The 25,819-nt window shown below is 41.8% G+C and overlaps 1 protein-coding gene across 1 annotated transcript in view; it reads left to right on the forward strand.

The window, feature by feature from the left end:
- Window positions 1-23,526: 23,526 nt before the first annotated feature.
- RAPGEFL1 (Rap guanine nucleotide exchange factor like 1) overlaps window positions 23,527-25,819 on the forward strand; it is a 67,400-nt gene continuing 65,107 nt past the window's right edge. The window contains exon 1 of the mRNA XM_007420686.4: window positions 23,527-24,987. Within this exon, the coding sequence (XP_007420748.1) occupies window positions 24,570-24,987 (418 nt within the window). The 5' untranslated portion in view covers window positions 23,527-24,569. The remainder of the gene's footprint in view (window positions 24,988-25,819) is intronic.

A 25,819-nucleotide genomic window follows, 5' to 3' on the forward strand; every position in this document is an offset into this window, starting at 1 on the left:
ACCACTGTCCTTGTAGAAACCTCCCTTAGTACCTGCCAGACCTGCTGCCCCCACCTCTCTTTTAAAAATTGTTAAAGTATTTCTTTTTCATTTTAAACAAACTTCCAGTGGAGCTTCCTATGCTGAAACTAAAGCAACAGTTCCAGAATCATATTTACTTGGAAGAAAGCCCTTGGAGATCCCCTGAAGAATTCTTAGGATGATGATCATGATGATAAGTGGATACAGTTCAGTGCTTACTTCATCTCCCAGAAAAAAAGACAGTTAAACTGGGAGTTGGCCGTGAATATCCTGTGGGGCTAAAATGAAGGGCTGGGAGCAACTTCACCAGCTTGCCTTGAAATCATTTAGTGTTGTGTTACTGGCTGTGCCTACCAGGGTAGCTATTTCAGGAACAGGCGAATCTGCCATCTGTTTTGGGCAAATCTCAAATGTGCCTATTGGCCCCAAATGATTGGGAATGCCTGGCTTCAAGGGTTCTGTGAACTCTAGCAGTTGCATTTGAACAAACCATGACTTAGTGTACTATGGAAACCTAGCTGCCTATATCTCCTTTCTGTTGATGAGAAGGGTTAAGAATGATTGAATCATGCCAACATGGGACTTGAAAAATGCTGGACTTGAAAGTTAGGTAACTACACACGATGAAAAAAACAATTAAAATCTTTGAGGATGTGATATTTCAAATGATGTAAAATATAAGTTAACAAATAATAAACATGCATTCACAGTTATCTCTCTCTCTCTCTCTCTCTCTCTCTCTCTCTCTCTCTCTCTCTCTCTTTTTATATATGATTTTGAGTAGCCAGAGAGAAAAGCTAGTTGGTTTTTGGTGGATCAGAGGTGAAGCATGGTAAATCTGGGTATCTAGTATGTCAGTGTACGGGGCAGAATGGAAAACACATTTAATCCCCAAATCATTCTCAAAATGTCACATTGCTGAAAGAAAGGGATTTTCCTTTTCTGAGTGGCAGGGTTTCCATTTTTCAGCAAGAATACCTTCAAGCTGCTACATAAATATGCAAAGGATTGGACTCTTTCTGCAATCTCCCACACTGTAGAATTTGGTGAAAATCAACTAGGACAGCAATTTTCCAAAATGTTGAAGGCCCATGTCCCCCACTCCACTTCATATCTTAGGCTGGAAACATCAGGTTGTGAGAATAAATTTCATTATTATCTATGATTTAAATAATAACACTGAGTTCCAGCAAGTTGTCTTGGAAGGCATTAAATCCAATTTTTTAAATATATGATGTATGTGTATGTGTGCTTGTGTGCGCATAGGTCAACATCTGCAAGGGGGGAACAAGTGGCAAGTGATAAATCATGATGAAACTTTCATCATTTTGTCATCAGTGTAGTTAGGAATTGATGTCTGTATATGGGTATGACCTCTCTCTCTCATTTTCAACCTTTATTGGATTGGATATGGCATATAAATCTAATGAATTAAATAAGTAAATTTTATGAATAATTATTTATATAAAATGCCACTGTATTCATGCTTTTTAAAAAGGAGTGTGTTTAATTTGCCTGTTCTATTTTGAAGGGGAAAAAATGCTGTGGAATGCTAATCTGGAAAATGATCTAAATTCAGCACAGAGTTTAACATCAGCTCCCTGTCAACATTTATTCCAGAACCAGTCTTCACCTCCAAAAGATACTGTTTGCTGTAATCTGAAAACTGCCCTGAATCTTCTACTTTCCAGGGTAAGTGATAATAAGGGAAAAAGGAATCATTCTTTTTATATAGGTGGATTTTTTTTTTAAATCAGTGAACTCTGGAAATATTTCCTGTATTACTAATTTCTTTATTAATGTAGAAATTAAAAACTAAGCCGTGGTTTGCTTAACTATGGCTTATTGATTAACCCACCCTTGTCTTTGTTCCCACTTCATAAGATGCTAAAAATCGTGCTTTAAAAACTTCAGGGACTGGATTTGTACAACACACTAAGCTAAGTCAAGCAGTTGGAGGGGGCCCCTTGGATGTGTTTGTTATTTTTATTTTCTGTTTGTATATTGTGTCCAGATCCCATCTTGTTTTTGGTTTGTATTGGCTTTTTATGTTATTATTTGGGAACTGCCCAGAGGCAGTTGGAGTCCAAATTGAATTAATTAATTAAGTAGTATGGCATAACATAATGGGTGAAGTGAACCCCTGTACTTTGGGGGAATGCACGCTAGCTGCAATTCTCATTCACTTCTCTTTTCAGTGGTTGAATTCTTTCTCCAAACCGTATCTCCAGCAGAGAGAGAACAGCAGCCTCAAATAGTATTGATTCAGTAGCCTCAGTCCATTATTGCCCATTGAGGAAGTACCATGCCTAGAGATTTTCTGAGCAGAAAATAATGCTTAAAATACATTCACAACAGGCATGCAAAACCCAAAGAGAATAAGTTCAGCATTTCCAGAGATGCAAGTGATTATTTACAAATCTACTTCTTTGTCCCTAATTTGTTCCTTTGTTGGATTCTGGACTGCAGATTGAAACTCAACTGTTAAAGGGAAGGTCACCTGCTGTTGGGTGCCCATGAGACAGACGGGGGAAGGGGACCAGCTTTTTACTTTGAGCTTCCTAGGACTGAGGAAGAAGCCAATCTTATCCTTGTTCAGGATTTAACACTAAAAACAGAATATCAAACAAAAGCATATATTTTAAAAACATTTGCTTTCCTCTTTAATGGGAACATATGCAGTCCGGGCATGATGATACTCTTACGAAGAAAAGATTTTGTGTTCCTTAGTACATTATTCTATAAAAGCTTAAAGAGACTTACCAGTCAAGACATCTTGTGGGTGCAAATGGAAACAATAACAACAAAAACAGACTCAAGTGATGGGGTATGCCAGCTTCAGAAATGAGAGTTGCCTCTTCGAGATAACAAGACTGCAGGCGTGTTCAACTTTTTCTCAATTACAAGTAGTCCTCATTTAGCAACTGCCCTGGACAGCAACCAATCACAATTACAAGGTGATGAAAATGTAACCTTGTGACCAATTCTTGCATTTACATTCTTCGTAGGTCTGTAAAGCAAAGGAAAGCTGACGTAAGATCGTAAGCCCAATCAGGTTTCACTTAGTGACTGCTTCACTTAACTACCAAGCTACCAGTCCCAATTGTGATCACTAAACAAGAACTACCTGTATTAAGGCTAGATCTGCCATATCCAAACCGATTTGGGGACATATATCTATTAACCTGGCATCATGGCTGCTGTGTCAATGCTAGCATTGGTTCCATCCCCCAGTCTAAAGGATATGGCAAGCACCCTATGCTAACTCACCAGATATCCCCAAAACCTCGCTGGGGAGGTTGTGGTTAAGTAATGTAGAAAAATGCACCATCCAATTTAGTGTCTTGGGGCTCCTCCTCACATCCTGCTTATCATGCACAAAGGTGGTATGATAACCACCATTGTTAAGGGATGTTTCCTCATGACATAGCCTCTGCTTTATCCCCAGCCCACTCTAGAGGCCCCCTAGCAGCATCCTTAACGGTCCTGGTGTCAAAGTGGTGTTTTTATTCTTATGACACAAGACTTCCCATAGGGATCAGGTAGGGCACCTTGATGACAAGTCTGGATTTGGCATGATCGGGCAAGCAGCAATCCTCCCCGTTCCTATTGGCTGCCTGCCTAAGACGTCTAATGTGATTGTGCCCTCTCTCCATCTAGTCACTGGGCGCTGAAGCTCTCTTGCCTTTTGGTCTTGGCTGAATGAAAGACTATTTGTACAGCCTGTCTTTGTAAAAAAGGGGAATATTGACCTATTCAAGATTAGGAGATTAGGGCTTCACAGTGGGGTTGATATACTCATGAAACCCCTGGCTAACAGTTTTACACCAGTACTAAATTCTGCCCCCACTTTTTTTTTTTTTTTTGATATGTTGATCTACCAGAAGATCAATAGTTGCTTTTTTTTAACGTTGCCAAATTTTCAGCCACAGAATTCTTGAGGATGAGAGGGAGTGACATGACAGAAATGTTGTATTCTGATTTTTTTTTTTTTTTTGTAATGCTGCAGTTCAATGCAGGCTCCCTTGGAAATAGGCGCCCTGAAACTCCGTGGAGTTTACCTCCCCCTATACGTGCTTTGGTGCAGGCCCAGCTGGAGAAGTGACTTTTCCCCCTACTGAGCCCATCTCCAGTGGCTCCTTTTTCTCCTGGTGATTGAATGATCCATTTCCCACTGTGGTAGTTTCTAAGGGGCTATTAACATTTCATTTGCCTGCACAATTCCCACAAGTTGTTCCTTTACTCTCCAGAACACATTTTGCTCAAGCTGCAAAATGGAGAATGTCATGCAGAGCCAGAAACCGTATCCGCCCAAAGCAAACTCTTGGAAATCCAGAGTTTGTTGGAAGAAGGAGAAAAGGGGAGTGGGAGGAAAAGGCATCTTATAAGTCTTCTCTTCCTGCAATTCTAGCATTGCATAGCATTCCTCCCCGCTCCCCACCATTTCCCCGGGAGATATCTAGAAGGATCCTTTGCGTGACAAGAGAGGGCAGATGGAAAGCCTGCAAGATCGGCTTGCTCTTTTACAGAAGCATGCTTAGAATAAAAAGGATGATGCTTCTGAGCACTGAAATTTCTTTTGATTATCAAAGCAGAAGTGAGACTGCAGAGTTGGTTACCCCAAGTCTCCAACTGTCTAGTTTAGGGCGGGGAAGAGAGGCATATTTTATTGTTGCTGGAATCGAGCAATTGGCCGTCAAAAAACCTTGCTATCTGTTGCAGTAGGAAAACGTACAAGGGAGGTGGAGAGAGAAAGACAGCGTAGGAAAAAGCTGGAGTCTTCGTTTCGCCTTGTCATAAATCTTTCCAGACCCTCCCATCCTCTCTGATAGTGCTGTACCTCCTTTCCCTTTTTGCTCTGTCTGGATTTGCTACTTCACTAGAGATTTATAGATGTTACAGTGTCACCCTGCCACACTTGTGGCAGTATAAAGCTTGTCAAGAAAAGAAAAAAGAAAAAAGAAAAGAAAAGAAAAGAAAAGAAAAGAAAAGAAAAGAAAAGAAAAGAAAAGAAAAGAAAAGAAAAGAATGCCAGCCCTATCCCACAGGAAGAGTTACTGTTTCCCAACCCCCCAGCAAGAGAACTGGCCAATCGCTTTCCCTAACTCTTCCAGAAATGTGTGAGGACAGCCTCACCTGCCTTCCTTACTGCAGGGGCAGAATAGGATTCAACAGTGGAGGCAGTGCCAAGTATGCCAACCTGCTTTTCGGCTCCCTCGTGAGCTGGAGGAAAGCACATTAATGTAGCCATGAGGAAAAGGCCTTTGTCTGGAGATTAAACCTCTACCTAACTACATGATAGCCTTTACAAAATCACACACATGCACATACTCTTAAATTCAAATGCAGGTAGTCCTCGGGTTACAACGGCAATTGGGACCAGGATTGCTGTCGCTAAGCAATGTGGTTGTAAAGTGTGATGTCACATGACCACATTGCTTAGCGGTGACAATCCTGGCAGTCCCGGTTGCTGTCATAACCCAAGACATGTGGGTTGTTAAGCAGGAAGCAGTGGGAGTCCCAGGTAAGGAGACGGGGGTGCCGTGGAGGTGCTATAAGGGGGTGTGGGAGGCCCTGGGAGGGCTGGCACAGGCTGCACATGAGTTGGGGGAGGGCTTGGGAGGCCTGGCACAGGCTGTGCACTAGTGGACTGGTGGACGGTGTGGCAGGGCACGAGCGCAGGAAGGCCGGGGGGTGGATGGTATAGCACAAGCACAGGAAGGCCAGGGGATGGGTGCTGCAGTCAAGTGCAGAAATGCTGGGGGATGGACAGTGTGGTGTGACACAAGTGCAGAAAGACCAGGAGGAATTAAAAGAGCAACTTGCAACCTTCCCTGCCGGCTTCCCCCATTGATTTTGCTTGTGGGAAGCTGGCAGGGAAGGTTGCAAATGGCGATCATGTGACAGCAGGACACTGTGACAGCCAGAACTGTGAGGAACGGTCGTAAGTACTACTTGTTCAGTGCCACTGTAACTTCAAAGAGTAGCTGAACAAGTGGTCAATAAGTGAGGACTACCTGTACAAGTAGTTCTCACTTAATGACCGCAATTTGGACCAGCAACTCCATCCCTAAATGATGCAGTCATTAAGTGAAACATCACATGACCATGCCTGACTTACAACATCAGTTCCGGTGCAGTCATTAACCAAATCACCCGCAGTTGTTAAGTGCGACGTCCCGTAACCAAGACTTCCAATTTACTGCTGGCTTCCCCATTGACTTTGCTTGTCAGAAGTCAACTGTGAAGGTTGCAAATGGTGATCTCATGACTGCGGGACGCTGCAACAATCGTAAATGCCTACTGGTTGTGAAGCTCCTGAATCTCAGTCACATGACTATGGGGATGCTGCAACTGTTGTAAATTTGAGGACCAGTCATAAACCTACTTTTTCAGCACCATTGTAAGTTTGAACGGTTGCTAAACAGGGCAGTTGTTAACCAAGGACTACCTGTATATTCATTTTTTAATCCATGCTATTTACATACCTACACTATTTCACATAGACACAATCCCCCTTTGCTGGCAGTTCATGGATGCTGTCACTTTCTTAGACAAGTGGAAAAATATTTTATTAGCCCACTAGTGTTGGATTATAGACAGCTTTAAACTAATTAATAGAAATCAACATTATACTTCTGAAAAATCTATGCTACCAATGCTAATTCTTGATAGTGCTTTGCAGATTCCTTAACCATCCATGTCTGGTTATATTAATAGGACCCAAGAACAACAGAAAAATCAGTACTCAGTGTTTTATTTTCGTTCTGTACAGTGGGACAACTTCAGTATTTATTTTCAGTATCAAAGCTCAGTCCTGAAATAAGTAATAAACTACCGGGATATAGTTGGGACTGGGAATGTCTGCAACAGATAAAACAGCAGGTCATTTCTATACCAAACAAATAAATTCTACTGCAAAAAAATCCAGTTTTTGTGATCAGTGTCATTCAGGCAAATTAAGCTAATTGGTCCAAATGGACCATGGGAGTGGCCTAACAATGAACATTTTAAAAATAGTCTGCTGCCTAATTACCATAAGGATTAAAACCCACTTTATATTTTAAAAAAGCTCTGGGAATGAACCAGCATTAGGAAGTATATTAAATACAAATCTGTCTCATTTTGTAACATGAATTTGATGCATCAATATGCCCTTTCCTCAGAAGACTAATCTGTACCTGAATGTTGTTCACACGATGGCTATTAGCTTCTTTATCAGTGTGAGAATCTGCTCTTACAACTAGTATGGTTCATTTCCACTTCGACAATTTAAAGTTTTCCTTAGTTGTTTCTTACATGCCATGTTCCAGTTGTGTACATTCTTGTAAAAAATAAAGGAACTCCCTCTAACTTCTAGCACTATATTCAGTGATAGGACTTCCTTATAAATTTTGTCTGGCCATGTCATCATGTCCATATCTATTTCTGGAAGTTGACACTCTTTCCCAATAATAAAAGGGGGGCTGTCTGATCTGGGGAGTCTCATCACTGGCTTCAAATTCATCTACATTTTACAGGGATGTTCATACAGTGTTCTTGGCAACAATACAAAAGTGATTTGCAATTTTTGTCTTCTTCCAAGTTTGATATTGGGATCCATTTCCCTAAGTGGAATGTCTTCCCTCAGCTTGCAGAGACCTATCTTGTGGATGAAGCTTAGCTTTCCCCTTTCCCTTGCAAGCTTACTGGCAAGAGTGATTCTGCCAGGAGCTTCTGCTCTTACTGCTGACACTCTCATGGTCATGGGAGCTACATAATGCCTTCCATTCCATTCCTACTCTGCTGCATTGGTATAGTAGTAAGGGGACTTAACTTATCTGACAGGTTGAAGTAATGTTGTAGAGGAAAGATGAGAAAAAGAGAGATACTGATAGCCCCAACCCTGATAGCCTTTCATAAGGCTCTGAAGACCTGGCTGTTCCCCCAGGCATTTGGGCCATGAAGTTAGGTGAGCTCTACTGGTGATGTGGCTTTTTGTTTGGGGGCTGTTGTTTTGACCAGGGCATCATAGGTTATATGCTGTTATGGTGGTTTTAGTCTTTGAACTAAGAGTCACTGCTGTGAGATGGGCTGTTCTATAAATCATTTGATCAATCACTCAATCAAGTAAATAAATAAAGGTCCTGAGGCATTCCTCTAAGATGCACTGTTATCTGTTCCTCCTTTCCCAGGTGTGAAGAAATGCCAGTATTTTACATGTTGTAAGATGCCCTGGAAAATTAGCAAATTTGGAATTATTGGTTGATTTGCAAATACACTGAGACAGATAATATTAATCTATAGAGAGTCTTCCTAAATCTAGATGTGTTGCTATTGCAGGTTGCTAATAGAAGGCTGGGAAATCTGGAATTGCATTCCAAACTCATCTGGAAGATGCCAATTGGAGAAAATTACTGGAAAATTACTTGGAAACATCAGTGCCCAAAAGCAAGCCGCACCCTTTTGAGGTGCCCCAAGATTCTTTCCCCCATCTGGGTTTTCCAAGGCTGATAGCAGCCTAGGGTCTACCAGGTTGCCTGTCTGCTTCCAGGTGTAATTCAGAGTGTTGATTATTACCTATAAAGCCCTCCATGACATAGGGCCAGGCTGAAACAATCTCCAATTGTTTCTACTTGGCCATTAAGTGGCAGCAGAGTTGGCATGCCCCAAATCTCTTCTATTAAATAGTGTCATCTACGGGCACCCAGGAAGCATGCCTTCTCTGTCATGGCATTTGCCCTTTGAAATCTATGCTGCTCCCACCTGGTTGGTGTTCCATAAAACCTTCATGACCTGGTTGTTCTGCCAGGCCTTGGTTGAGATGGATGGGGCCCTATGTTTGGTGTGTCTGTTATTTTTGTTTTTGTCTGTATATTGTGCTTGAATCCCATCTTGTTTTGGTTTGTATTGGTTTTTATGGTATTACACTGTGAGCTGCCCAAATATAAGCCTCTGAAGCATCTTCCATCTAAATGGAAAAGGTATCAGTCTCACACCAATATCAATCCTACAAATATAAAAAAGATCTTTACTAGATCAGACCATGGATAAGTCTTGGATGCCACATATATGAGAAGAAGTGATTTTTTCTATGTTTTGCATGAAACTTGTATTTTATGTAGTTTTTATTTTTCTCAATAAACACCAGATATGTTTTATAACTTCTGGCTGGATTTCTTTGGAGAACAAGATAAGGACATTGCATTCTTTAAATCTCTCTAATGCTGGTGGTTATATCTGCACTCTGCCTAACAAGACCTTGTTCCTGGAGAAAGAGAATGAAACATATGTTACCCATTTATTGTCTGTTTCTTGTTCCAATATTAAAGTTTGTTCCATTCTTGAAGTTGCCATAAGACACTCTCCTTATCTATTTTTTTAGATTATAATGAATATTGCAGTTTTGTTCTTGTATGTGTCTGTCTATATTGATATGCACGAGTAAGTGGCATAAATTGATTCACTGACCAAGACCCATATCATCAGCATTCTTCTCTCAATATGGCCAGGCAGTTATCTCTGGTACGCTTATAAGCAGGTGTGATAGCAATAATTTCCCTGCAGCTGGTGATATGGAGAGGCATATGGCCTCTTCACTGGAGATTATAACTACCAAACCACATAGCAAGCCATTTATTTAAAATACTTTTATGGGTTGCTTTTCAGGGCGCACACCCTCTCAAGAGAGCTTAGGAAATAAATGTGAGGCTCTTCTAAAGACTTATAATGAAGGGGCTTAATGAACTTGCTGTTACTGTAATCCAGGAATATGGAGCTGCTGTAGATCTGTCCACAAATCTGGTGGGCAGGCAGGGCCTCTGTCTGAAGCTCATAACATGACGACGAGTCTATTATTATGTGCTGTTCAGAATCCCGTACGGGGCAGGTTACTGCAGTGTAAATTCACACGTAGTAATAGTAGTGACCTTTTGTGTATACTAAAGAACAAGAGCGTGTCCTGTTTTCAGTTGTAGTTTGTGGTAAATCAACAGTCAGTATAGATGGCCTTTAAAATATTGCTTGTGCAGGGAGCTTAGCAAGCAATAAATATTACTGTCCCTGGCTGAACCCAGAGGGAACAAATTTGCTGCTTTAGGCAAAGGGTCAAGACACACACCTTCAACAAATGCTGGTTCTGTTAACCTGAATAATGCCAGGCAGGGATACCTATCAGTAGCCCGCCTCTAATCAAAACAGGCTATTAGATGAGAGGTAATTCAAGGGCATTTCCAGCATCAGTGGATCGGGTGCTCCTTTTTGATCCCTAGGTCAGATCAGCTGTGCTAATGGATTCAGATAGACTAATCCAGCCTTCTCCAATGTGATGTCCTCCACATATGTTGGATTACAACTCCCATAATCCTATCTCAAAGGGACACTCTTCTGTATAACCTAGGCAGATATGTGTAATGGAGTTTGCCTTAGTTCTGGCAAACAACTTCTCACCCATATACATTCTGTGCAGCAAGCAGCATATATTTTAAAGTGTATTTTTATCTGACAAAATGTGTTATTTCTTTTGTACTATTCAAAGCTTTTTATTTAGTTCAACTTTCACTAAACACTTTTGGCTAAAAACCACTTTGTTTCCATGGCTGCAACTTGTGAAGAGAAGTAGCCGGTTGGCTAGCCGTATGTCACAAAAACACGTTGCAGAAATACAAATGATGGAGACTGTCAGATTTTTTTTTTTTTGCAAAATGTATTCTTATATATTTTAATATTTTATTTTATAATATTACAACAGATTTTGCAGGGGCGAAAGAAGGAGCAGCAGTAATAATTCTGCAGTAACCGGGTGGATGTTCTGTTAAAAGTGTTAGCTTCCCATTTTCTATACTTGAGTTGTATGAACATTCTGCCTCCTCCAAGTAATATCTGGCAGGGTGGAGAAAAAAACATAACACCTTCAGGCAGGTTAAAAAGTGGTTTGAATAGAAGGAGCTCTCGCTAGTCTCCTGCCACAAGTCTAATCAATATGTGAGCTGGCCGAGGTGGACATGGTTTTAAAAGCTGAAACTGCTGCCCCAAGAAAAAAATAATTTTGATAAAATGCATATTGAACATTTTTGCATAATTCCTCTTGTAGTATAAAAATAAATACATGAATGAATAAAAATCTGTTTTTCCTAGCTATGGGGAAGAATAAGGAGCTCCATATGAAGCCGAAGTCCTAATTCCTAGTTTTAGGAACTACTGTGTCTTCCTTCTGGGTATTGTTCAGCGTAGTCCATACATTTTAAAGCATTGCTATATGGCCCAGAATGTACTTAAAACAAAACAATAAAACTTTCTGTGAAATATTTATGAATGTGCTGAGCAGACACAATGAGCTTTATTCAGCATTTCAGAATGCTTTGAGCCTTTGCCTGAACCCTTTGTGGGCCTTCCTCATGATGAATGATGCATTTATCTGAGATTTTAGCCATGCAGTTTGCCACAGCTCCTCTGACTGCCGTGGGCTTATTTGCTTTCTATGTTTTAAGTCTATACAGACTTGTATTTAGAGAAGATCTCCCTGATTCTAGGAGGTAAGCCCTGGATAAAATGCTGATTCTATTGTGCCTCTTTTACAGGTGGGTAATTAGAATTAAGCTTGGTATTTTCATGTGCACATTCATATACTATATTAGAGCTAAGATGTTTATCTTCTTAAATGTACAGGTTTAACAACCATTCTTTCAGTCTAGATAACTGTAGTTCTATGAGAACATAAGATATTCCAGCTGAAGTATTCAAAAACATGGCATTTATAATCAAATGCAGCGTAGATGATGACATGCCTCCCTGAAGAGACTAGTATAGCACTGAACTAGTACATTTGTCATACCCTGCTGGTAGAATGGCTCAGTCAAGGCAGAATAATAGGTGGACAGCAAGGGTGACTTGTCCACATAGGCAAACTAGGCGATTACCTAGGTTGCCAAGTTAAGTAGGACACGACATTTGTGAAAGTGCTGATTGTATGGATCACCTAGACAGCCAGTCGGTGGCAGCTAGTCTAGGGGTTCTACTCTTTCACAGATATGTCTGTATTTTTAAATTTTATTTATTTATTAGATTTGTTAAGGCCACCTGACTCCAAAAAGATTCTGAATAGCTTACAAATGTGTCATTAAAACACAGTTAAAGACGACAAAAAATAACTACCCAGACTAGACCACCACAACAACATTAAAAAAATACAACAGGGGCTCCACAAGCACCCTAAGCCCAGGCCTGAGAACAGAGCCAAGTCTTAAGAGACATCTGGAACACCTGGAGAGTGAGAACCATACATATCTCCAGGGGGGATGCTGTTCCAGAGGGGAGGGGCTGTGACAGAGAAGGCATGTTCCTTGGTCTCACAAGATGATGAAATTTAATTGAGGGGCCCTCTCTGCCTGAACATGCCACCCAGGAAGAAATAACTGGAGAGAAGCAGTCTCTTAGATGACCAGGCCCTATGCCATGAAGGGATTTATAGGGGATGATCAGCACCCTGAATTGCATCTGGAAGCTGACTGGCAACCAATGTACCTTGTGTAGCAGTGATGACACATGGGCATAACAAGAAGTGCCTGTTACCACTCATGCTGCCACATTTTTAACCAACTGTAGCTTCCACACAGACTTCAAGGGCAGCCCCATGAAGAGCACATTACAATAGTCCAATTGTGAGGCGACCAGGGTATGAGTGACTATCTGCAGGGCCCCCCAGTTGAGGAAAGGGCACAACTGCCATGATGAACCTATGTAAAGTCCCTGCTGGCTGCAGATGCCACCTGCTCTTCTAGCAGTAGCTGCAAGTCTAAGAGGACCGGTCTTGAATGAGGAAGTACAAACCCATCCAAGACTAACAATGAAAATGTCCCTGACCTAGGAGGCCCAAACAGCCACAGCAATTCAGTCTGGTCAGAATTGAGCTGAAATCTGTTCTTCCCCATCTGGACCTGAACAGCCTCCAGACACTGGGTCAGTACATTGACAGCTTGTGCAGCACAGGGTGGAGATGTGCAACTGGGTATCATCCGCATACTGATGAGGATCCTAAACTGATGGATGATGTCACCCAGTGGTTTCATGTAGATATTAAACAAGGGAGGGGGCCACGGGCATGATCTCTCTCCTTTGTCAACATTAACTGGGACTGATCTCTGAGGAAGGAGTTGAACCACTGCAGCACAATCCCCCCACTCCTAACCTCCACAGTCAGTTCAGAAGGATACCATGGTCAACAGTACTGAAAGCTGCTGAAGATCAAGGAGCACACATATGGATACACTACCTGTATCCTGGCTCTTCCAAAGGTCATCAATAAGTACAACCAACACAGTCTCCATACTATACCCTGGTGTGAAACCTGAGTAAAACAGGTCCAGATAATCCATTTCCTCCAGGATCCTCTGCAACTGTTGTCTGACTACCTTCTCCACTGCCTTCCCCACAAAGGGAAGGTTGGAAACTGGAGGATAGCTGCCCAGAATAGAGAGGTCCAGGGATGGGGGTGCACCATCCCCTTTTTCAAGGCTGGGGGACCACCCCCTCACTCAACACTGACATGGACCTAACCCCTGATCACCTCCTGGGCCACCTTTACAACCCAGGAGGGGCCAGGGTCTAATAAACAAGTGGTGGAACTTACAGTTTGGAGGACCTTGTCCACTTCATTGGGAGTCACAGAATTAAACTCAGTCCTGATAACATCACAAGACTGTGCCCCAGGCAACTAACTTGGACCTGCCCACTCAGAGTCCAACTCTGAGCGAATCCGAACTACTTTATCTGCCAAACAGCATGAACATTCCTCACCACAGTCCTATAGGTGGCCCTGTGGCCCATCCCCCCCAGCAGGGAACAGGCAATCCTAAAGGTGGCCGCTGGGTGGCTATTGGATGATTGCAATCAGGGCAGAGAAATAACAATGTTTCACTGCCCTTATCACCACAACGTAGGTCCAGATATGGGCTCTTACTCAAGTTCGGTCAGATTCACTTTTTGTCTTTCTCCAACAGTGCTCTGGTGTCATTTCTGGTGCTTCATCTCTTGGAGCTCCACAGAAAGCCAAGGTGCACCCCAGGATTGGCTCACCAAGAGAAGCTGCATAGGAGCAATCTGGTCCAAGGCCTCAGTCACCTGCCTATTCCAGGCTGCAACCAAGGCCTTGGCTGAACTGCTTGCCAGATCCTCAGGGAAAACCCCAGGCTCCCTCTGGAACCCAACGGGGTGGATCAGTTGCCTTTGGTGACCCAATCGAACAGGCCCTGTACCTATACTTTAGCAGCAGTGCTGCCTTATGTTACTCCTGGAGCTGGTGCAAAGAATTTTCTTGCACTTCAGTTCAATGCAAAAAGAAAAATAATTTTTGAAGTATTACACCTTTGTAGATGTCTGTTCCACTTAGGTCATAGTGATATACATTTAAAAAGTTAGGATTCAGGTATTCTTGCCAATCTACTGTGAATCACCTAGTAGGCTTCCCTTAATATAGGTATACCTGTATATATTTGAGTTGGGAGTGGGAGTGAGGGGGCTTGCCCAGCTGGCCCAATTTCTCCATGGCAAGGATGCTAAACCTCTGCATCATATTCAAGCCCAGTATTTCCCTTGGCTCAGCTTAGTTTTCCTTCCTAACAAGTAACTTCATTGTCTACTTGGCATCGCCTCTCTTGTACTATTTGGCCTAGAACATCTCAGTTCTGTTGCTTGCTGGGGCTTGCTGTCCCTCTTTAGCTACTCATCTTGACATTCCAGTTCCCACCCCCATGCCCTGCCCCAAAGGTGGCACGTAACCACCTGCTCTGTTTTGCTCAGTTCCTCTTGTAAGAAAGGAAAGCCCAGAAACCGACAAGGAGTTGCCTAAACTTGCTCTTAGTTGGCAGTTCCTATGTAAAGGCCCAAGTTATAGTAATGGGGTGGAGAGTTGGCACATGGTATCTAAATTTAGAAAGAATATCCAACTCAGGTGTGTCTTTGTGTTTATATCATATTAGAAATTGAAATGCCTCATATTTCCTCTTGAATAAACATGCTGGGTTTATCCCATTCAGATCTTATAAGAAAGGGTTTTTTGGACAGACTTCCTCAAAACTGCAGTGGTTACATTAGAACTTACTCCTGCTCGTATTTCTGTGTTTGTGTACTATTTTATGCTTTGTCTTCAGCAGCTTTGAATCCCCTTATCTCCAAACTGTGCCCTAAAAACTCTATAAAACTAACTCTAAAATACTGTATAATACTAGTATGTAGTGAGTTCTGCTAGTTAGGACAGTGTTGCAAACACTAGGTAATAAACTACCATATACTCAGGAAAGACAAAACCCAAAACAAACAGGTTTGAATGTGGTGCAGAATTCCCCTGCCAGCTGTTCATTCAGACAGAAGGTGCGTTTTGCTTATGAATTAAAAAGTGTAATTTGTATATTCCTGATACTTGGAGGAATCACCCTTAAAAATGCTGTCCTCGTGGACTGGCAGGGAGGGAAGGAGGGGAATCAGAGTTGGATTGCACCCCCCAGGCAGTATCACAATTGACCAAGCTGACTGGGGATTGTGGGAGTTACTTCTTCAAACGAACTGACAGTCTAAAGAAATACCACATTCATGAAAATACAGTAGTTCTAATTTTCAAAAAAGGCTACAATGAGGAAGACAAAAATTGCCATGAGATTAGCCTGTTGTCAACTGTGGGCAAAGTATTTATGAAAGTAGTCCAACCACAGCTTCAGAAAAGACAAGTACAACCAGCATGAGAAGAACAAGCCAGTTTCTGCCTGGAAGACGATGCTGTGACCAAATATTATGGTCAATTAATTAATATTAAATATTATGGTATTATGACAATTGCCTGAGGAACACATCAGGCATGGAAGGAGGCTCATCACTACGCTGACTTTGCAGCAGCATTCGACAGTGTCCATTGGCCAGTGCTATGGAAGGGACTCACTGCTGAAGCTGTGCCTGCTAAAATAGTGTGCCTCCTACAGCAGGTATATGAGGGATCTTGTTAATGGTGAAATGTCCAAAGACTTCCCTGTATGTACCAGTCTGAGGCAAGGCTCTGTTGCATCTCCCTTGCTGTGCAACATTGTGATCAATGCAGTCATGCAGAAAGGTTTTGCTAATCGGTGCGGTGTCAAATTTGGACAAGATAAATCAATCACAGATCTAATGTTTGCTGATGACAGTGTGATTTTTGCAGACGGTGAAATCCTGTGAAATCCTACTTGACGTAAAAAATGCTGCTTATTCATATGGCTTTACCATCAATACCAAGGTATTTACAACTGATGGCTCCTGGGCTACCATCCACTTTGACGGAGCTCAGCTTGCACAAACTGAACTATTGGCCTGAATTGTCCAATAATAGAAAAGAGTGGCCAGAGCAGATGTCAACAATCGAACTGGCCAGGCTGCCCGAGTCTTCAGGTCATTGACATGGTGCCTCTAGTGAAAAAGCAGCATAAGCATTTCTACCAAAATGTACATCTATCAATCATTAATATTACTGATGGTGCTATATAGTGTAGATTCTTGGACCTTGCGTCAAAATGATCTGAAAAAGCTTGAAGTTTTCCAAATACACTGCTAAATACTGTTAAATATTAGAGATTTGAATCTATGACAAAATATAAAATGAAACAATTAAAAAATTGTGCTGTGGTCGCTGATGGAATTCAGAAATGTTGCATGGAATGGTTTGGGCACATCTGCCGCCTGGCCCCGTGCTGATATCTTTATCGACTGCTCTGGGATTCACACCCCATCAATTGGAAAGTATGGTGACCAGCTGTAATGAAACTTGGCTGAAGCATGTGGAAGAAGATCTACTGAAAAGGAATATGTTCCTTGACATCAGCGGACCCACAGTACCTATTATGGTTATTCTGTGGGTCAGCTGTAGGCTAAGGACTTCAAGTTCAAGTCCAATATTTTGGAAGGGCACAAAATATTAATTTTTCTTAGCTTTGGGGTAGATTCTATTTTTTAAAAATTATCCATGTTAAGACTGATGTAGGGTTTACACTGCCTTTTTTTCCATCTCAAAATAGTGGGTAATCATTCCACAATTTTTAGTAACTGTGATCAGAGTTCAAAGCTACATGGTTTTATGTGGCCTCATGTTTCCCATTTTATCCTAAAGGTGACAAATCAAAAGGTCAGTCACAGAAGACTGATCTTGGATGTACATTTTATTATTTTAAAAGGTTTATGGGATGCATTTGGAAAATTATAGAAGTAGGAATTAAAATTACTCTATGTCCTTGGTGACTCCAGTTAATCAGAATCAACAATATTCATAATTCCATCCTAGTTTTTTTTTTTCTCCCTTGATCATATATGCCACAGTGTAACAGAATACTGGACATAGCTCTCAGATGGATTGCTATATATGGATAAATAAATGGATTTTTTGCTCATGGATATAAACTCTTAAGGCAACAATTTCCACCTTGATAGGACATGTTATCCCAGAAAAAGGATATATGTGGCTGGATTAAGTGGGAGTGCTTGGGGAGGGTGGTGGAATTCTGGGGAATGAATTGCATCCAGATTCTACAATCTTGTGAAAAATGTCACCAACAAAGTATGCATCCTGTCCCTTTTGCAGGTATGGGCATATTGCAAAAACATAGTTTCATAACATATTCAGAAATGAAAAGGCCAGTTGGCGCCTTTTTGCCTCTCTTTCCCTATCCTTTCCACTTTAGATGGGATTCACATTCTTAATTTCTTTCCTTATTTAATTGTTTATGCAGACACTTATATGACACCTACTCCATAGTTTATCTAGTTAGCTTACAATGATAAAAACAACATTCAACAGACAAAACCAACCACAACACATTATGGTCCTTTATGTTGCTATCCATCTAAATGGGGTTCTCCTTACCATGCGCCCTACAGAAGAGCAAATTTTGATTGCCTTCCTGAATGTTATCAGGCTGACAGCCTTCCTGATCTGGAGGTGAAGCCATTTGGAAAACATTTTGTTTAACAAAAACATTAAAGAAGCAACGGTAAACATTTCAGATGGAATTGATGAAACTGTGAATAGTACAAACTCTTATATTAACGAACATTGTACTTATATGATTCTAAGGGCTGTTTGCATACTGCTTGTGAAATTCTTCTTGTGCAATTCCCCACTGAGAGGAGGTGGGAGATTTGACATTGCATAAAAAAAAAATCATGTCCTTGTTTGTTCCAGTCAGTTCTTGCAGAAGGATATTTTCAGGCAGGTTGCAGTCATTTTGTAGGCATATATCTAAAAATGCAAGGCAGCTCCTTTTAATTTGGTGCACTTCAAATGTTGCTGGACTGCAACTGCAGTCATGATCAGTATAGACAGGGGTAACAGGAATTGTAATCCGACATTTGGAGAACACCAGGTTGGAGAAAGTTGTTGGAGGAAGTTGTAAGGAAATGGTTGAAACTATCATCATCATCATCATCATCATCATCATCATCATCATCATCCTGTATGCTGCCCGACTAATGTACCTATGTTTCTGCTTTCTCATAAAATACTTAACCAGATTATTGAATTAACCCAGGTTCTCAATCTGCATTGTACAGTCAATCATAAACTAATTCAATGAGTTCAGTTTGCACAACATAATAAGCAAAACAAAACAAAACAAAAAATCCCCTAAGCATTGATAGGGTAAAGCTACCCAAGTTTAGATGTGCAAAGGTAGCCACTAAATCTTTAACCAACTTGGTTAAGCCTGTAATGCAAACCCAGCTGGTGAGTATTCAAGTATCAATAAGGCAAGAATGGAGAGGCACTCTGAGAACATACCTTGTGCTGAACATCAGACTAATCAGAATATACTGATAGTTTAGTAATTATTCATACATTTGGACACCGTGCTAATGCAGGATAATGGTTAGCATAGTCTTTCCCAATTAGATGCTTTCCAGGTGTGTTCAGTTTCACCTGCCAGCCTAATTACATTTGCCGTACTGTGGTGTCTGGTACTGTATTGCAACATATCTGGGAAGCATCATTATATTGGTAAATACTGTTATTGTGCCCAAGACAGTTATATTTTGGACATAACTATCCCAATTCTGATGAGAGATAGTGACTGGTGTAATTGTGTGGATTATCCATATATATGTCCTTTTCTGCAATAATAAAATAAAGGTGTATTTCTTTCTTTCCAAAGTATCTCCCATGTGTCACATTCAATATCTTAATTTGAAATAATCAGGAGTCTTCTGCTCAGTCTTTATTCACGTCCCTTGCAATATTATATCTAGATCAGTCTTCCTCGACCTAATGTTCTCTAGATATGTTGGACTAAAACTTCCATTATAGGGGAGGATATGATGGAGTTATAGTCACAGCATATTTGATGTGACCAGGTTAGAAAAATCTAATTTAGAGCCAAATGGTCATTCTCAGTCTAAAGGTCCCTGATACCATTATTAGTATCATGATTCCCAGCTATCATGACCAAAGAATAATACAATGATATCTGAGGATCTGAGACTGGGAAAGTCCAAAGTTTGTTCATAAAGTTAGATATTGGCTACCATCCACAGCAGCTAAATAGAAATACTATGTTCAGAGGCAGTGCCATGCTCTTCCTTCAGTGGTGCTGGACGGCAAATATTAAAAAATTCCATTAGCTGCAAGACTTTGTCCTTGTGATGCCAAGGAAGTAGAAGACATGGGCCATGTTCTCCTCTGCTGTATCTTCTACCAAGTCCCACGGAGTAAATTGCTTGCTCCCTTGATCAGCAAGCAGCCTGGCTGTCAAGAATCAGATTACCTTCAAATGCTTCTCATGGACGACCGGCCTTATGTTACAGCGCAGGTAGCCAGGTTCTGCACGGCAGCAATAAAGATCCGTCAACATTGGATAGGAAGCTAGCTGAAAGGTTCTGCAGTAATGGATTATAGTCAACTAGTATTTTGGTTTGCATTAACAGGTACCTTCAGAATGTGTTTCAAAAGTGTGACAAATTTTACTAGAATTTGTAATATTTTATTATTGTTATCTGATAACTATTAGTTTAAACAAGGTCCATAGGTAGATTTTTATTTGTGTTGGTCAAAGACTGTATTAAACTTTACTATTAGATCTGCTAGTCCTTAATAGGGCAAGCTCCTGCTATATAGACATATTTTATATAAGTCCAAACATTATTATACTCCATATAATTTTAGATATTATGATTACATTTTAGATGTCATCAAACCTTTGTAATTTTAGATGTTATTATATCTTAGGTAAATTATAGATACTATTTTACTTATATCTTAGACACAGACTGTTTTGTCTGAATTCTACCTATGATTTTGTGCCAGGTCTTATATATGTATCCTAAATATGTATTAAATGTTATCTAAAGATTTCTTAGCTTTATAAGTGAACTTAGGTCACTCATGAACAAACTTCTTGCAGTGGTCTAAGACTGTAATAAACTGTGAACTTGAACTTGAACTTGTTCAGAGGCAGTATGTTTTTGATAGCTTCATGCTAGAGAGTAGTATTATGGAAACATTATTGTTCTTCTTCAGAAGGTAGGCTGTCTGGCTGACTGCTGATAGAAGCAGAGTGCCAGAGGAACCTTTATCTAAACTCAAACAATTCTTATAATTTCTCGTTGAACAGCCTTGTCAATTTCCTTCCTGTTAAAAGTGAGGAATGCAGATAAATGTCTAGGACTGTAAAAGTTGTGGGCAGAAACAGCAAAACATGCAAAGGGAAATCAATAGTAAAAAGTAAGTGCACAGATCAAGGAGGTGGGGAAAAAAACAGTTTTGCTGCTGATCTCCCACCATCTTAAAAAGAGGAACAATCCAGCTTTTGAGTGATGCAGCAGAGAACATAAACCTCTAAAACAAAACAATAGACAAATTGGCAGCATGATCCATAGCCATGGAAGAACTATGAAAACATTAATGATAAGCTCCTCTTATGTGTGCATGATGCTATCAGTGTGCTTTATAAAGTATTATGTTTTGATGATAACCTCCTCAAATTAGGATCCTGTGATTTGCATATAATGTCCAGTAAAACTGAATTGATGACACTATACAAACTAGATATAGATCATATACAGTATGTGTGGGAGAGAGAATGGACAGTTGAACGAACGGATAAAAGCAGGACATGGACAGGAAAGAAGAGATTTTAGAGCTCATTCCATGAAAGCAGTGTGCAGACAAGATATTTTCTCATGCATATCACAGCTTCACAGAAAAAGAAGTTTGGCTCCCCCCATTCCTACATCAAATTATATACAGTATTTTCCATGATGTCCTCAATAGTTCTTATAGACCTGAGGAGATTCTTGAATGTTTCCAGTGCAAAACTTGAGACAAGAGAATGAATCTCTCAATCCTCTCCTTCACTGGAGGTCTTCAAACAGAGACTTGAAGGTCATCTCTCAGAGATTCTCTAGCGGATCCTGCACTGAGTTGGGGTAGATTACCTCTAAGATCTTTTCCAACTCCTATAAGTCTATGAAATGCACTTGCAGAAATGGTGTCTACCAAACAGCTGGTAGCAATAGAGAGTTTTGTGAAACAACACATTTACTATCCAGCATACAAGATTCCCTTCCTCTGAGTGTGATCTCCTTCCTAATGGTTTTTCTGAAACTTCTCTTATTCTGAGGCCTCTATTACTTTTCAGTGGGCTTTGTATTTGTGTATAGAACAGGAATGACTTTACTTCAACTCTTGCATTGATAAAAATCCATTTAAAATATTTATTTATTTATTTATTTTAGGCCACCCAGTTCCTAGACTCTGAGTGTTACTGTAATAACACTTCAATTAAATATGACACCCTAATAAAGCTAGCTAATTTCTGATTCTCAGTTTTTAGCCACTTCTCTTTTTGGCTAAGATCAAGTGCAGTCATAAATAAAATATTTGGTGCACATTTGTGTTACAGTAGTTGTAATATTTGGAGGCAATGAGTTTGGCTCATTGCAACTAATGTTATCATTTCAGCAGTATTTGGTGCAGAGGGATGGGATATGCCTTGTTTTTACCTGTAATGATGAATTATTTTTAAAATAAAATTATTATATTTCATTATTTGCCAAGAAATAGAAAATGATGAACAAATTTAACCCGTCTTTTCAGGGGAGGTGTGCTAAGGAACTATGGGTATGTGCTATAGATAAATTTGTATCTCATATTTCCACCAAATGTGAAGTCTCTTTGTAGCTCCTGTAATTTAGGGATGTAAGATTCTTTCAGAAAAACAACAACCAAACCCTAAGAATATTTGAAACGCACAATTCTGTCTCCCTAGGACAGCACCCTGGGAATTGTAGACTTGGATGGAATCCTGTTCAAATATAAAGGGAGACTCCAGCCTTAAAGAGGGAACCCAGACTGAGATTTCCTTTCCACCAGGCCACAGTGACTTCAGAAGTTTCCCTAAAGGGTTGTAGCAACAGAGGTGAGTGAGGTAGAGCTGAGGACCTGCTGGATCCCCAAATCCTTTAATGCCCTGTCTTGCCTGCAAGTGCCTGGAATATTTAATTCAGCTCAAAAACTGATTCAGAAATATTTCTACCTGCAATCTGACATAATTTTGTTTTAAATGGAAAAAACAGAAAGACGCAGGGAATATTGTTCCTTTCTATTTCTGCCCTACTTATTTGCCCCTGGTAGAGGTACTGTATAAGGTTTATCAGCGTACTCTTTCTTCATAATACTCAGCAGATTATTTGGATTATTTTGTAATAAAATAATAAGAACATGAGGCAAAATGAACTGGCAAACCACGTAGGATAAATAAGTAGGTATGATGATTTAAACTGAAGGATTAATTAGAAGATACTTAAATAAGAAGTACTGTAATCACCATGTTGACAATGTCAATAAAATAAGTGTTTTTAAAAGATGCATCTTTCTAGCTCATATTGTATGTGTCAGTAAGATGAAGGTGAAAGATAAATGTTGAATTCTATTCGCCTTGTGAGTTCTTTGACACTTCTGGCTACATGAAGATGCCTCCCCAAAGCCTGGAGCAGAATATACACATTTTGGTTCTATGACGGATTAAGCAGGAAAAACAGGTCAGGTTGATTTTTCCCAGAACTAGAAAATTCAGCATAAGGTTGTTTAAAATATGAACTGGAAGCATGTTAAGAGCAGTGTGGTGTGATGAAGGCAGAATAGTGTAAATCTGCCAGTGCAGTTTTGTGCTAATGTAAACTGCAGTGGAGGAAAAGGCCTTTAAAACGCATCTTGGATGACCAAAGTTTATACCTGAAAGTTGTGGTGCAGAAGAAGTTGTTTCAGGCTAAAGCCATTATGCACAAACTTTAAATAAGAAGAAAGAGTTGTTGGCATAATGCTTTTTTTGCTCTGCTAATGTAAATAGACTAAAACATACTGAGCATTCCACTTCTAGCAACTCATGACCATCTTTGTATCAAGACACATGTAAACTCTAATGAAGCTTGAAGCATTGCTGAACAACCAGATGATGATGATGATGATGATGATGATGATGATGATGATGATGATGGAGGAGCAGGAGGAGGAGGAGGAGGAGGTTTTAAATCCATTCGTCGTCCAAGATCAAGGTGTGTATCTTGGCTTCAATGCTCCGTGCAACAAGTGCAGGCATAAAAGAAAAAAGAGAGAAGAAGAAAAGGGGAGGAGGAAGAGAAGAAAGGGGCGGGGCTTGGAGCCGCCTTGTTACTCTCCCAGGGTGGAGGCGATCTGGAGGGAGAAAGAAAGCAGGCTGCCGATTCGCGACTCCTGCTTCATTTTACGCCGGGAAATACGAAGCAGGAGGAAGGGGTACGGCCGAGAACGCCCCCCGCCCGCAAACTCCCCTGCAGAGAGGCAGGCTCCAGCCCACGCTCCTGCTGCTTACAGTGGCTGCCTCCCCCGCTGTCATGAGCATCCATAAAGGAGGATCCCGCCTGCAGCAGCAACAGCCTGGCGAATAGAGAGCGTACAAGGCGCCCGGAGTGGGGAAGGCGAGGGAGACGAGGCTGCAGTGTGGCGGCGGCGGCGGCGGCGGCGGCGGCGGGGAGATCCGGCTTGCCAGCGGAGACACCCTTATCGACTCCGGGAAAGCCCTGCCGCGGCTGAGGGCGCGCGCCGCTCTGCGCTAAGGACAGGAGCGGCGGAGGCGGCGAATCCTTGCGGAGAGACTAGCCAGCTCCGCGCTGCTGAGGTGGCCAGAAGGAAGGCTGGGCAGTCGCCCGCCTCCCTGCCCTTTCTTTCTCCTTCTTCGCTGAGCATCTCGGGGGTCAGACGGACCAGGCCCATCAGGGGCGTCTCGAATCGCTCCCACCGTTGTGCGAAGCAAGCCCGAAAGACTCCGCTTATTTGCTCCCTCATCCCTTTCCACTCTCAGTAAGATTGCCCCAAGCTGCGCCTCCCCCTTCATCCCCAGATCTCGCCCCTTCGCCAGTGTCGGGTATAGCCATGACTGTGTGATCACGCATCTCCCCATTGCCTCCCTCCAGCACGCGAAGTGGGGCACCCCTGATCTCCCGTTTTGGCCTAGGCTGAGAAGGGCACATTGGATCAACCCTCGTCCTGGGGCCCTGCTGCGCCCTTGGGTGCCCCCGCAGTGGCCGGTGGGATGAAGCCTTTGGAGAAATTTCTGAAGAAGCAGGGCTCTCATTTGGCTGCCCGGGCTGTTCCTGGTTCCGGGGGGCAGTTGCCTCGCAGGCAAAGCGTCTCCAAAATCCTCCTGCCTGGATTTCTTAAGGAGCCACCTGAAGATCTGACGGAAGGAGGCACAGAAACCACGGGCGATGGCCGCTGGCTGGAGCTGCGGCCCCCCGATTCTGCGCTGCGCTCCCCAACATCCTTCTCATCGGAGGAGCTCTCCCCAGGAGGTGGCGGAGGAGGTGAAACCCAGCTCAGTCCTGAGTCGGTGCCTACTTGCTGCTGGGTCCCGTTGGCAGAACCCGAAAACCCTGATCGCTTAGTGGGGAGGGTGCTGGAGAGGCTGGGAGGGGACCTGACAGCCCCCCATGGACATGGCTGTGGAGCCGGTAAGGGATACAGGTGGGACCTCGGGTGAAGGTTGTGACTGCTGCCAAGGTGGGGGTGGGGTGGGGACAAAATAGTTGCAAGATGGGGTGGAGGGGCTACTGTCATCGGGGCAAGAGCAATGGGGATTGAAAGGTAATGGACAGGGTTGGGGGCTCATGGTGGGAAGATTAGACAGATAAACTTGCCTTAATTGTAAATTGGCAACAGTTTAGAATGCCAGGGATTGCCGGCCCCAGTACATATGACATCATAGAGAAGAAAAAGAGTGTCCCTGGGTATGTGCAAAGTGCTTTGTCCTCAATAACTGCAACATGCCCTTCCTAACCTCTAAAATTGAATCTAGCCCTTCCAAAGGTGAGAATTCAAGCAAATGTTTTTCTGAATGTTCCCCCCTTTCTTAATACTATTGGAGTGAAGATCTTTGGGGAGCAGAATCAGGGATACAATGCTTTTTCTTTCAAGAATATCCCTTTGGGTCATTGGATTTCCATCTCTTCTCTTTAGCTACCTGATATAGTGGGGAGCAATGATATGGAAAAATAGGTCTCACACAGTAATGGGAATTGCTTGGGAAGCAGCAGAAAAACAGGATAGGAAAAGAAATGAGGGGTGTCTCTCACCTTCACCTTGATCATACCTGGATGGTGACAAACATAGGAGGCACCATACAGACAGCACTTTCTATTGAGAGGAATACAGGAGCTAGAAGAGGTGAGGTGTACTTGTCACAGGATGGTTGTCATTATATTGTTGGGGCTAAAAAAATTGCTTGCTTGCTCACTCGCTCGATCCTGGGGTGACCTGTTGTGATGTGTGGATGGCTAGGCAAGA

The sequence above is a fragment of the Python bivittatus genome, unplaced genomic scaffold, assembly GCF_059951505.1.
Source record: "Python bivittatus isolate LINGU-HERP-01145 unplaced genomic scaffold, Pbiv_v1 ctg000410_np1212, whole genome shotgun sequence".
Lineage (NCBI taxonomy): Eukaryota > Metazoa > Chordata > Lepidosauria > Squamata > Pythonidae > Python > Python bivittatus.